This window comes from Hordeum vulgare, chromosome 7H, assembly GCF_904849725.1.
Source record: "Hordeum vulgare subsp. vulgare chromosome 7H, MorexV3_pseudomolecules_assembly, whole genome shotgun sequence".
Taxonomy (NCBI): Eukaryota; Viridiplantae; Streptophyta; class Magnoliopsida; order Poales; family Poaceae; genus Hordeum; species Hordeum vulgare.
This window is the reverse complement of record NC_058524.1, coordinates 624,160,357-624,173,615: the sequence shown is the minus strand read 5'-3', so window position 1 is coordinate 624,173,615 and position 13,259 is coordinate 624,160,357. Positions and strand designations below refer to the sequence as shown.

The 13,259-nt window shown below is 46.2% G+C and overlaps 2 protein-coding genes and 1 non-coding gene across 4 annotated transcripts; 1 reads left to right on the top strand and 2 right to left on the bottom strand.

Moving 5' to 3' along the window:
• Positions 1 to 73: 73 nt before the first annotated feature.
• On the bottom strand, positions 74 to 965 carry LOC123406996 (gibberellin-regulated protein 3-like). The gene is made up of 3 exons (XM_045100018.1): positions 720 to 965; positions 568 to 640; positions 74 to 450 (listed from the first exon to the last, which is right to left on the bottom strand). Exons 1-3 carry the CDS (start codon positions 837 to 839, stop codon positions 263 to 265), a joined length of 381 nt encoding a protein of 126 aa, XP_044955953.1. The 5' UTR covers positions 840 to 965; the 3' UTR covers positions 74 to 262.
• Positions 966 to 1,525: 560 nt separating this feature from the next.
• Positions 1,526 to 6,062, bottom strand: LOC123406994 (delta(24)-sterol reductase). Of its 2 annotated transcripts, none has more exons than XM_045100017.1 (3): positions 5,856 to 6,062; positions 2,558 to 3,818; positions 1,526 to 2,294 (listed from the first exon to the last, which is right to left on the bottom strand). In XM_045100017.1, exons 2-3 carry the CDS (start codon positions 3,797 to 3,799, stop codon positions 1,851 to 1,853), a joined length of 1,686 nt encoding a protein of 561 aa, XP_044955952.1. In that variant the 5' UTR covers positions 3,800 to 3,818; positions 5,856 to 6,062; the 3' UTR covers positions 1,526 to 1,850. The 2 variants fall into 2 exon arrangements, with proteins under 2 accessions (XP_044955952.1, XP_044955951.1); XM_045100016.1 differs by lacking the exon at positions 5,856 to 6,062 and adding an exon at positions 5,239 to 5,379.
• Positions 6,063 to 9,012: 2,950 nt separating this feature from the next.
• Positions 9,013 to 9,084, top strand: TRNAP-AGG. Its single transcript has one exon. It is a non-coding gene; the product is annotated as a tRNA-Pro (tRNA).
• Positions 9,085 to 13,259: the final 4,175 nt, after the last annotated feature.

Here is a 13,259-nt window from a genome sequence, read left to right as displayed (position 1 = left end):
ATGAACAACAGGTGTGCAGGAAATTAACAGAAGCTGTTGCACCATCTTCACCATCACAATCACAACATAGATCTGGTGACCAACCAACAGAAACTCTCTTTTATTTGATGCTAGGAGGAGGAATGATCACAAACCATTGTTCCCTGAGGGTGGGAACACTGCAGTGCAGAGTGGTGTCTGAAGATCACATACGTACTAGTAGGACATGACATGAGACCACATATCTGAAGGAGAGGAAGAAGAAGATGGTGTGGTGTAGGGACTAGGGGCACTTGAGCTTGCCGTTGTGGGGGTTGGTCATGGTGTCGTAGCAGGGGCAGATGTGGCGGGTGTCCTGGCCGGTGCCGGGGGGGACGCAGTTGCAGCGCTGGCAGCAGACGTTGCACTTGTCGTTGCACATCTCGTTCTTCCAGTTGTTGGCGCACCGGCCCAGGCACACCTTGGGGCAGTCTGCTCTCCGGTCCGGCATCGCCGCCGGCGAGCGCGAGGCAGCAAGGAAAGCAACCGCATCAGTGTATGTTATGTTAGGCTGAGCAGAGCTTGTGGTGTTTGTCAGAGCGTACGTACCTAGTCTGGGAGGCGGCTGCTGCTGCTGGAGCAGGGAGCTGCCGCTGGTGGGTCTCATGGCGCCGTGGTTCACCTGCAGCAGCGGAAGAAGGGCTCAGATCTGAGGGTAAAAAGGTGTGCTTTGCATTTGCATGCGTGTTTGATTGGCTTACCAGTGGATCGGAAGCGGCGGCAGGTTGGTGGTGGGTGGATAGGAGGAGCGTCAAGAGCAGCAGGAGAGGAGGAAGGAGGAGGCGAGGAGCGAGGAGCTGCTTCTGGCTGGTGGTCGCCATGGATGATAGCTTGAGGCCGGCAAGTGGGTGGGCAAGGGGTTTGTGAGGGTTCAAGCTTAAGGTATGGTATATAGGGGGAGGCTCCAGAGAGATCCGGGAGGAGGAAGGGTTGTCTGTCGCTTATGTAATGTAAATGCAATGCAGTGCAGCAGTGAAGCCGGCGTGGTGGTGGCAGAGCCGAGAGAGGAAGCAGAGCTAGCTACCACGGACACGGAGACCATGCCTCTGTGCTTATTAATGATTGCGCCTCTGTATGAATGTATGTACTCCGTATGTATGTGAGCATGTATGTCCCTCCCTCACATGCAGCTGCAGCGTCTCTCCCGTGACCGAGCAAGCACCCAGCAAGCACAGACACAATGATGGATGCAGTGCAGAGCCACCTTTGGTTGGTCCCAAGCAAGCAACCACACTAGTGCATCTTCATTCATCTTGGAATTTTTCTATCCCTGAATCAACTTCATCTGGCAACCAAGTGCAAGCACATTACTACACCATCAACATCACTCACTCACTCACTCAACAAGAGTTGTTAGTTCTCGTTCAGTTTTCACCTCCGAATCAGAAAAATGTTTGTGGCTTGTGCTTATACGTGCTGTCTACAACATCCCAACGTCATTCAGGTCCCCAGCTTGAGCTTGGCGCACAAGCACAAATCCTGGGAACGGATACATAGGCAGGCAGGGTTCACCACAAAGCATCCATCACATCATTATTCCAGTCAATCAAAACAGGGATAACAATAACATACACATCCTCCTGATTTAAGCTCTAACCAATTCCAATTCCACGGATAAGAAAAGGGGGCAAATCAAGCGCTGCCAGACAGCAGCAACGACAGAGTGCTACGCAATCCGAATCATCAGGTTCCAACGCTACACGATCCATCAAGTTCTACTTATTAATTAAGGAAGCAACCAAAAAAGGAAATCAATTAATCCACAGCTCCGAACGGCCGACGACGACCAGCATCTCCTCGTCCTCACAAGAAACCGAAACCGAAACATGGAGCTAGGCCTCGTCGGCGTAGGCGGGCTCGAGGATGGCGGCCTCGGCCTCCTGGACCTCCTTCTCGGACTTGCGCCCCTTCTTGCTCTTGTAGTAGACGCTCATGAAGGTGCCCACGGCGCCGTACTTCTGCCGGCAGTGCTCGTAGTGCGACGCGTCGAACATGCGCCAGAAGTCCTTCTCGTTCAGCTCCGTCACCGCGTACTGCGGCTGGTAGCTGTGGTTCTCGATCAGCCACTGCTCCAGCCGCTTCACCGCCTCCACGCCGTCGAACTGCTCCCCCCTGAAGATGAAGGCCGGCGTGTAGTACACCCCCACGTCCGTGAACATCTGCGCGTAGCTCGTGTCCCCCTGCCGCTGGTGGTGCTCGAACCCTGGCTCCGGGTAGATCATCGTCTTCACCGGAAGCTTGAACAGCCGGTGAGGGCACAGCCACAGCGGGTACACCTGTTACATCATCATCGTAATATTATCATGAGAAATACGTCCTTCCTTCCTTCAGTAGTTTCAGTCAGAGTAACAAACAGCATTCTTTCTTTCTTTCAGACTAATATTAGCAGCAATATCAGGCACCTATTAAGTACAGTACTATATCAACATTCAGTGAACATAAGCAGCAATATTAGGTACCTATTGTCATGATTTCCTGGTGAACAAAAAGGGTAGATGGTTTCATAGCAAATCCCTAGCAAAAGGGAAGATAAACGTACCTCCATTTCCTGGTGAACAAACTCCAGAGCGTCTCCAACCTTGTACAGGGGCACCAGCATGTCCTGGATGACATGGTTGTCATGGTAGTAGTTCCTGATGGCGTCGCCCTGGGTGGCCTTGAGCAGGGACACCTTGGGGGGCATCAGCCAGCCAAAGAGGAACCTGAACCAGAACTGGTCGCCGAAGGGCAGGATGAGCTTCCCCTCCCAGTACAGGCACCGGGTGTGCCTGTGGTAGTACTCCCTCGTAGGGATGTACTCCACAAACTCGCCCTTCTTCAGCGCCGTCTGCGCGTGCTGGTAGAACCATGGCTTGAACCACCACCCCACGCTGTTGATCTTGTTGCCCTTCTTCTTGGCCTCCTCCTTGGAGGCGTACACACCAGTCATCATGACGCCTTCCGTCGCGTTGTACACCATCCCTTCGACGAAGTCAGGGACCTTTGCAGGGTCACCGTCTCTCGGCGCGACGGCGTCGGCATAGGCCTGCGCCAACTCCTTCAGAGGGCCCTTCACCGGAGTGTAGGTGAGCCTCATGTACTCCTTGATGGGGATGAGCTTGATCTCAGCTGAAACAAGGAACCCAAGGGTTCCCTGAGACCAGGGCACGCCATAGAAGAGGTCGGAGTACTCGTTGTCCTTGGTGGCTCTGACGATCCGGCCATCAGCAAGGACGATCTCGAGCGCAACCACCGTGTCGGAGAAGAGCCCGTAGATGTGAGAGCTCCCTTCGATGCCGTAGCCATTGATGAGGCCGCCGACAGTAAGGTCGTCGAGCTCCGCCACCACGGCGAGGGAGAGGTTCATCGGGCAAGTGGCCCTGGATATCTGGCCCATGTTGACGAGCGGCTCGACCTTGGCAACCATCCTCTCGGCGTCGATCTCAAGGATGTTCCTGAAGGCGGAGAGGTCGACCTCGAAGTGCCTGACGCGCTTGTAGTCCACGTTGCGCATGCCGACGGCGATCCAGGGCTTCCTGGCCGTGCAGACGAGGCCGTCCTTCTTGGGGTTGCGCTGCTTGAGCCGCTTGACGACCTTCTGCACGTTGTCATCGTGCTCCTTCTGGCGCTTCTTCTCCGACTTCATGGCAGACCACATGTCGCCCAGGTAGATGTTGAAGTAGATGAGAGCGGAGGCCGGAAGGACCACGAAGATGACGAGGATCCATCGGAACTGCACCAGGTAGTCCACCAGAACCTTCTTCCTCTTTGGTCGCACCAGCGGCGTCTGCAGGTCCGCCATGGCTGGAGGCTGACTTCTTCTGAAAATAGAAAGAGTACAAAGATATATTAGCCGAGCCATGATATGGATTATATAACAGCGACAGCAAAGTATATCAGGGAGAAATTCTTCACAGGAAGAGCGAAAAATAACAAAAGCAGCAGTAGCATATTCTCATGTATGCCAAGACAGAAGCATCCCAGTTCCATTTTTTAATTGACGTATAATGCAAAGAAAGTAGGTGAAAATGATGCAGCAACATGGATGAGCATATTCATCATCATACAGAAATGGATCAAGGCTGCCAGGACACATCCATCATAATTCCATTTTTAATAGCCATATAATGTGAAGAAAGTAAGTGAAAACGATGCAGCGACAGGGATGAGCATGTACTTCGTAAACAAACGGATGGACAATGAAATAACAGAGGGTATCATTGAATCAAAGACAGGGCAATGCAGCTACCAAATCGCTGGACATGGTCACATCAGGTACTCCACGAGGAGTCATTCAGAGTTTCACAAGTCAGAAAAAAAATGCTACATGGTCATTGCAGCATGTTTGATTTCCCAACACTATATCTATCTATCATTCAGAGTTTGACAGCAACACATGGTAAATACAGCAGCACCAGAAATCAGATGGATCTAGGATCTAGATCCGTTGGGAACAGACAGACGTTTGTTTGTTGGTGCTAACTTGCGAGTCCTAGAACTAGAAGAAGTGCATGCTAAGAAGGGTTAGGTGAAGCAGTGACCGAATATGTCCTACAAATGTTGTATTGTTTATTCAAGTTTAGCAAAATTGGGGTGGGCATCTGGGCAAAAAGGATAAGGTGGGGCAGCAACCACAGCAGAACACACCACACCACACCAAACAGATGCAGATAATTTGTGGGGCACCCCCCCCCAGAATGTGATGCATGTGAGCGGCAACCGGAACCGGAACCGGAGCAGGACGGCGACAGATCTCAGGCATACCTGAGATTAATTTGACGGACAGGGAAGGGGGGTAACTAGTGGCCGTAACAAAGAGCAACCTAGAAAAAAAAATCCATGGCCTTGACATCTTACTAAAAATCCACGGGTAGATCCAGCAGGTGTGAAGCTCAGGGCGGCAATCCCCCATCCCCTTCCTTGCTGAGGAATGTGGTGTGCAAGCTTGTTTACAGCAAGAGTCCCTGACGGGGCCGGCTCCGAGAAGACGAGAAAGAAAGATGCCTCTTTCTTTTTGGGTGCTAAGCAAATAGTTTCAGATTCTGTTCTAGTCTTACTCCTATCCAGGAAGAGCAAGAGGAAAAGAAATCGTCTTTTTGGTGGCGTGCGGAGAGACAGACGGACGGCCGGCGAATCTGGAAATATGGGAAGGCCGTGGATTGGATCCGGCCACGGGTCACAGCGGAGGAGGAAGCAGAAGAAGGGGCGGCGGAGGAGGAGGAAGCAGAAGGAGTTGCTTACCACGGGCAGCGGAGAAGAAGAGGAGAGGAGATCCCCCCGGCGGTCCGGCAGAGCAGAGCAGAGCCGCTCCACACGGCGTGTTGTGTTTGTGCTGTGAGTGGCAATGGAAGAGTGTGGGTTTGGGTGGGGATTAGAATGGAGGTTTTGGGGTTGGTGGCAAAGTGGGAGGTGTGTTTTGACTGCTCTGCCCTTGCCCCCCATTTGTCATCTAGCATGGCCCTGACCGAAATGCCCCTCCTGATTCCTCAACTGGAAACGGAAAGCACACGCACACATATGGAGGCTGGAGCAGCAAATTCATCGTCACCACGGGCGGAGAAAACATAGCTATCGGATGACCTAATTAACCTCTTTTTTCCCGTTGTACCACTGCTGCTGCTGCTGCTGTGAAATGAAATGAAATGAAATTGGCGCTGATTCACGCACGCACGGCCTTCACGTGACGGAGCAGTTACCAGCGCGTGCATTCACCTACTGTCAAGGTTGCCAAAGCGGAAATTACTAGAGCTAGATACTACTAGTACTAGACTGCAAGAGATGAGATCAATCAAGTGTGACTAGACCTTGGAAGGACAAGGAAGGAGGAGGAGGAGAAGGAGAGGGGTGCTGTTACCAACCTTTGAAGAAGAAGAGGAGAGCCTGGAGCGAGCTGCGAATGCCGGCCGCGCCTCGGGGGGTTTTAAACGGACTAGGAGTGCGTGCTGGTGGTACAGATCGGAATCGGAATGAGAATCAGTTCAACACGAGAGGGCCATGGGAATGCATGCAGCAGATGAGATGCGATCTGGATCTCCCTCCCTCCGTCTGTCGTGCGCCACTCTGCTCAATTATTGCCCCTACCAACGCATACCTTACCTTATCTTACAAAAAATAAAGCGTTTGAATTCATAACCGGGCCCTCTCCCTACCTAAGCTAATCTTGTTTTTCCATTCCTCTCCTTTACCGTAGCAAAGTTTTTGGAAAAAAGCCTGTTTGAAACCCTGAACTCGTGCATGTCTGGCTGAACGAACCCCGACGTCCGAATCCCTGTCGTTTGCATCATAAACCATTCAATCCCGGTCCGAATCAAACCTTAAGATAGTTTAAGGGTAATAAACGCTGCTGACGTGGCACAAGTCAACCGGGATTATGACTGGTGTTGACGTGGTGGGATCGCGCGCCCGCGGCTTTTAAATCGACCGAGTGGGGAACGACTCTAGGGTTCGTCCGCGCAGTGAGAAAACAGAGCGGGGAGGCGGTGACTGCCTCCGACGACGGGAAGACGTGGTCGTCGAGTTCCTCCGCTCCTGGATTCCGTCGAGCTGCAGTGGGTTGGAAGCGCGGTCGTCGGTTCGCTGCCGCAAGAACCCAATGGAATACGAGCCTGCCAAGATGTGCCATTGTGATCCTTCGAGGAAGGCATCAAGATGGATCTCCTGGAGCCCTTGCACCCCTGGCAGGAGGTATGATGCATGCGTGGATGCTATGGTGAGAAAAAAATTGGATGCATTTTTCCTCTTTTGTCTTCTTTGTGATTAAATGCCTATTTTTCCTTTTTTTTGTCTTCTTCGTGATTAAATGCCTATTTTTCCTCTTTTGTCTTCTTTGTGATTAAATGCCTATTTTTCCTTTTTTTTGTCTTCTTCGTGATTAAATGCCTATTTTCCCTCTTTTTGTCTTCTTCGTGATTAAATGCCTATTTTCCCTCTTTTTGTCTTCTTCGTGATTAAATGCCTATTTTCCTTTTTTTGTCTTCTTTGTGATTAAATGCCTATTTTCCCTCTCTGAAATGAGGCGGTGGTCGGGGGCGGCTCTTCTCGTCGGATCCGGAGGGGCGGTGCAACTGCTCGCCTGTAGATATGGCCGGAGTCGTCGGCGGGCGGACGAAAGCAAGGACGGGGCGGCGGCGGAAGAAGGGGGAAAATAGCGCGGGCTGAAATGTCCCTTTCGTCAACTGCTTCTCTGTGATGCAGGGCACCGCAGCCGCGGGGGAAAACCCGTGTTTTTCCAGGTTGGGGTCGGGAATTTGACGCGCCCCTCAAAAATTTTTACGGACCGGGACAAGATGCGGGGTCTAATCGGACAGGCTTTTCCGTTCGACCCGCATTTTGACGATTATTTTAGGGGTCGGGACGGATGTGGGGTCTGCTAAAGTTGCTCTTAATGCAGTTGATGGGGCGTGGCGTTGCACTTGCACATCAGAGCAACGTCGAATACGTTGTCATTGCACGGTGCATCATCAACGGTATGGACTCTGAAATAGCATAAAAGGGTTTAGATTGGTGCTAAAATTTCCAGCAGAGATCATTTTGTGCATTCCCCTAAGAGCAAGTACAATAAGGTACAAGGATGAAAATACTATATTTTTGCTGAGTTGGATGAGAGAGAAGAGGAGAGAGAAGAGGAGAGAGAAGGGAAGCGGGCTCTTCGTGAAGAGCCAGCTCTAGCACGTGCTCCTAAGTGTTTTGTAAGAATGAAAGGTGGGCCATATATGATAAAAGTAGTACTCTTTTATAATCAACTATTGTACAAGCTAGCTACAAGACGGGTTATAGGACTGCTTATACCCAACAGTTGGCTATACTATTAACCATGCTCTAAGCCTCAAATATGTGATTTTGGCCACTTGCTAGCTACCATGTGTTTATTATAATTTTTTGCTTGACAGATAGCAGCAGAGCAAGTGGATGCGGATCCGATGGACGCGAGCGGATGGCACATGCATCCATCGTAAACATGACAAAACATGCTTGCGCTTGCAGGGGACACAAACACCAATACTACACCTGTACTGCTCGCTCCCTTGCGTCTACGACTAAATTATTTATTAGTTCGTCGTCGTCGTTCTCCTCCTCCTTCATGCATATTTGTACAGTACTCCCTTCGTCCTAAAATAAGTATCTTAAGCTTAGTACAATTTTATACTAGATCTAGTATAAAATTGAGACAGTTATTTTAAAACAGAGGGAGTACTTATATTACCATAAACAAATCCACGATCTATGTGGATGCAGGCAGCTAGCACCAAGGTTCATCGATCGGGTCATGCATGCATGCATGGCTGCCGGATCAAACAAGGCCGGCCGATGGATCGAATCGATGCAGCTAGCGAGACGATGAGATTCCATCTGATCAAACAGGGGAGGCATGCATGTGACGATGGAGATGGATCGATGTGGACGCCGACGAGCTCCATCTCAGATTCAGAGATGGATCGGTCGCTGCTGCTGCTGCTACTACTAGTTAATTCCAGAAGCTAGCTGTTAACTACTCCTAGCACCAAGTTGTTGTTTAACCTTGTGCCTGAGGCGCGAGCCGGCTCGTCCAAATAGTTTTCGTCGTGCATACTATTGCTAGCTGACATCGGCATCTGGGGAGCTCCGGCCGGCGATTGATGGGATTGATGCGAGCATGCATGTGTGCACTCCAAAGGACAACGTACGTATAGCGCGCGCGCAAGGTGATCCGTCGTCCACTTAGCTAGGGTAGGTGTTGGATGAGACCACCTGCACCTGCACGTGCATAAGATTTGATTGGATTGGATCTAACGTTTTTCTTCCTTTATCTACAAGTGTGAAGAAGAACAAGTCATAGGTGTAGACAAGCTGTGAATGGAACTCAAAGATAGGCTAAAATCACTAAATCAGACGTAAACTGTGTGTCATTCACTGTGAGATCGAGCATGTCATGCACGCTCACGTGATGGCCAGATCAACAAGAGAGTTGACTCGATCCTAGATTCAGATCGTCGTGCATATATCTATTCCGATTGTTAAAGAGACCTGTGCATCAGAGGGCATTTGGTCTAGTGGTATGATTCTCGCTTAGGGTGCGAGAGGTCCCGAGTTCAATTCTCGGAATGCCCCAACTTTTTTTTTCTTTCTTACTTTTCACCCCACTTTTGCATATATATTCGAATTACATGTAGTGAAAATTGGTCTGTGCAAAGTGTTATTAAATTCAAATATATATTATTACTAACCTGAACCTATTTATGTACGCCTGCGCCTCTTCTCTCTCTGAACACTGGTGGCATGGCATCGTCTTCTTCGTTGGAGTCCAAAAAACTATTCAAGTTTGTGTACACTACTGTAAAGATAGTCGTCTCATCGACCACGGCCAGACTTTTGCCTCAGAGCAACGTGTACACCACCCATACCGACATACATATGTGACAGGGATTGCTCTTTTGGGCTCAACCCCACATCATCGTCTCACCAAGTCACAATTTCCCTTCCAACATAGTTACAACATCATCAACACAATAAATAAGCGACCACACCATATCTTCATAAGCAACCCAGAATGACCAGCGATATTATACATGTGATGATGCCTAAATTGACAAACTGTAGTTTCTGAACCTAGATGCTAGAACAGGTGTATACATTTACTATACAGCAACCAATCACAGCTAGAGCTATCAAGCAAAACCAATGGAGCTTATTCTGCTGCAATCTGCGTCCTCGGCACTCTGCCACGCCTCATTCTTCCATCCGAATGAAATCGACTGTCCCAAATTTGACATTTGCGCAACTTACTTCCAATTGAACTGGAATTCTTCAGGAGAAGGTAATCTTCTTCGCCACTTATCTTTTCAGTCACTAGCAATGTATATCCCGCCAGGGAAAAAACATCTTATACATCATTCATCAACAACTCTTCTCCTCGCTGTCCATCAACAAAGCCATTGCCTAGGCATAAATGTAAGAGCCCCGCTTCGGTACGTCCCTCTCACTAAACATATAAAAGGCAATATGAACCTTTCATTTTTTTTTGTTAAGATAAAATATGACCTTTCACATATTGTATATAGTTTTGTATGTATGTATGTATAGTGGGCCACTTGTCGGATGTATACGACCGTATGTTGGCTTAGCCGTCAATATAGTGTTATTTGCACCTTGGACGGGTACAAGCCGTGCTTTGTGGGATTTGAACCCAAACGCAACACCTTTAGTACTGAAGGTGCTAATAACTAGGATAGTTCAACTGTTGTGCCAAAGTACTTCTTTCCTCCTTCTTATGACAAATAGTATTCCCTCCTTTCTTAAATATAAGTTTTTTTTTCAACATTCCACTACGGACTACATATAAAGTAAAATACGTGAATTTATACTCTAAAATATGTTTATATATACCCGTATCTAGTCCGTAGTATAATCTTAAAAAAGACTTATATTTAGGAACAGAGGAAGTACAATGCTAATAGAAGAAAACATGCATTTCCGTTCTATTTTTATTCTTCACTTTTGTCATTTTTCTTCGGCTTTTCTCCTTTTTTTCTTATTTCTTTCTATTTTTTATTTTCTTAATTCGTAGACCATTTGAGAATTCGTTAATTTTTTCAATATTTGTGAACTTCATTTCAAATTTCATGAACTTATTTTCAAATCCATTAACTTTTTAAAAGTTGTGATCTTTTTAAATTTCATGAACCTTATTTTCAAACTAGTGAACTTATTTGCAAATTCATGAACATTTTTCAGATTCTTTGAACTTTTTCCACATTTGTATTTTTTTCAAATTCATGAACCTTTTAAAATTCGTTAAGTTTTTCAAAATTCATGTTTTTTGAAAATTTTTTCTAATTTTTCTGTTTATTAAATTCCAGAACTTTTTCAATATACATGTTTTTTTTATTTTGTTATTATTTCAAATTTTGTGTTTATTAAACTCAAGATATTTTACAATATTTGTGAACATATTTTGAAATTACATGACCTTATTTTTAAATTTATGAAATTTATACACAAATTACAAACTTTTTTTGAAATATCATGAAATTTTTCAAAAATTATGAACTTTTTTGAAACTCAGGAACTTTTTTCCAATTGATGTACTTTTTCGAGTCTGTGATTTTTTTTTTCAAATTTATGATTTTCTTGAATAAGCGATTTTATTTCAAATTCATGCACTCGCCCGCGCCTGCTCACCTGCTCGTCTACTCACGTGTGAGAGCCAGTTTGCTAGGCTGGCCCAAAAATTCTATTGCTTGAGCGTTGAATGGCTTACCTGGTCCAGCAAGTGCTCATTAGGAACGCCCGTACGTTCGGGGAATAGCGTCAAATAGACGGCACCACGAATAAGAGGCCGAATTACCACAATGGGGAAGGTCCACCTGCTTGAAAAAGTTGCACTCATTTTAGTAATGTCCAAAACTAGATCATGTTAAATGAAGAGTGTTCGAGTTGTCGTTTGAGAGCATTTTGTTTCCCGACTTTCTTTAAATGGCCTCAAATTCCAACAACTTCTATGACCAATTCAAGGCACCATGTCAAAGTTGTTTGTATTTTCGACAATTCTTGCATTTTTTGGAGTTTTCTCAGTGATAAATGGTTGGACTTGACACAAGTTACATATGGTGCTAGATGTCGTTTAAACCTGAAATTGGTGCCTAACATGGGCATATCCATGTACTGGAAAAAGTTGGGGTTATTTCACGCATGTACGAAAATAGACCTAGCTTAATGAAGAGTGTTCATGTAGGGCAGATGGCTCCGTTTGAGAGCACATTGTTTCTTGACATACTTCAAGTGACCTTTTTTTTCTGTGAGCCTATATGACCAATTAAAGGCACAATGCCATGTTTTTTTTGGTTCTAGACGAATTTTGCATTTTCTGAAGTTTTCTCGGTTAAAAAGGCCGATAAATGGCTGGACACATCGCAACCTACATAAGGTGTCGAAAATCGTTCATACCTCGCATGGATGCCAGAAGGGTCCGTTTGGACACAAGTTTTTGACATCCGTCAAATAGCCTCAATTTTTTTCCCACCAACTTCTTTGACCAATTCAAGGCACAATGCCAAGTTGTTTGAGTTTTTGACAATTCTTGCATTTTATGGAGTTTTCTTGGTGTAAATTGTTCGGACGTGACACAACTTCCATGCAGTGTTGAAATTTGTTCAAACCTCACATTAGTGTCGATATTGAACACAAATTGCAAACCATGCACTTTTTTAATTTATCAAATTTTTGAAAAGGCAAACATTTCTCAAATTTTTAATGAGCAATTAAAAAACAAGCACATTTTTTGAAAATGCAGAACATTTTTTAAAATTGTAAGAAATATTTGAAAATAGGAATATATTTTGGTACTCCAAACAACATTTCCATTTTTTGAACATGTTCAAAAGGAATAATAAAGTTCAAAAAATAAGTAAAATGAATTAACCAAAATAGAAAAGAAACACGAAAAAAAAAACTAGACGCTTAGGCCTTCGCCCAACTAGGTGACCGTATTGCTCCCCCCTCTCAAAAGAATACAAGCCTATATAAATTTGTATTAGGCCTATTTTCATTAAAAATCAGTTGAAAATAATTATGTTTGCCCCACCCTCCTCAAGCCCATTGCCCCCTCATATTTTTGTCTCAAGCTCCGCCACTATGCCACGTGGGTGTTGTTTGACCCTTTTTTATGTTCAAATTCAGGAAAATTAGAACTTGAACTCTTTTCTCTGGAAGCAGCAGAAAGTCCGTTAACCTTGTTTACACCACAACACATCATGGAAAAAGCTCATAATCTCAGACTTACATGCTGAAGGAGGTCACGCATGTCAGCGGGATGATGAGGACTGATGAGAAGCAGAGGTGCAGACAAACTCCTGACCGAGTCCACCATGTCTCCTCGAATCCTCGGCCATGCTGCCACGATATCGTCTTGACGAGCAAGATGACCATGGATCCTCCTATGCGTCAGATGACGGTCTGAAGAATAGAGAACATGACTCCTACTAAGGAGAGCACAACAGAGAGCATCGATAGTCATAGTCCTGATGTTTGCGTGTGTCAAGCTATGACCATGTAATTAAGTCACAAAAGGTATCTACTCAATTCACAAATTTCTATCCAGGCAAATATTAATCATCCATCACATTTAGTTGGCTCCAAAAAACGTTCACCAAAATTAGCATGAAATTAAAGCCACCAACATTAGATCTCCCAATACACGACCAAGGTTCTGTCTTTCAACCATATCAGCAATCAAGCAATTGTCTAGGATGTAGCGGTGAAAATATGCCAGAGAAAACACAACGCCG

Excerpts from the sequence above, each read along its gene's own strand:
- LOC123406996 (XM_045100018.1), bottom strand. The coding sequence starts at position 839 with ATGGCGACCACCAGCCAGAAGCAGCTCCTCGCTCCTCGCCTCCTCCTT. Across the intron at positions 641-719 it reads CCGCCGCTTCCGATCCACTG|GTGAACCACGGCGCCATGAG; the intron begins GTAAGCCAATCA and ends CCGCTGCTGCAG. Across the intron at positions 451-567 it reads GCAGCCGCCTCCCAGACTAG|ACTGCCCCAAGGTGTGCCTG; the intron begins GTACGTACGCTC and ends ACCGGAGAGCAG.
- LOC123406994 (XM_045100017.1), bottom strand. The coding sequence starts at position 3,799 with ATGGCGGACCTGCAGACGCCGCTGGTGCGACCAAAGAGGAAGAAGGTT. Across the intron at positions 2,295-2,557 it reads TTGTTCACCAGGAAATGGAG|GTGTACCCGCTGTGGCTGTG; the intron begins GTACGTTTATCT and ends ATGATGTAACAG.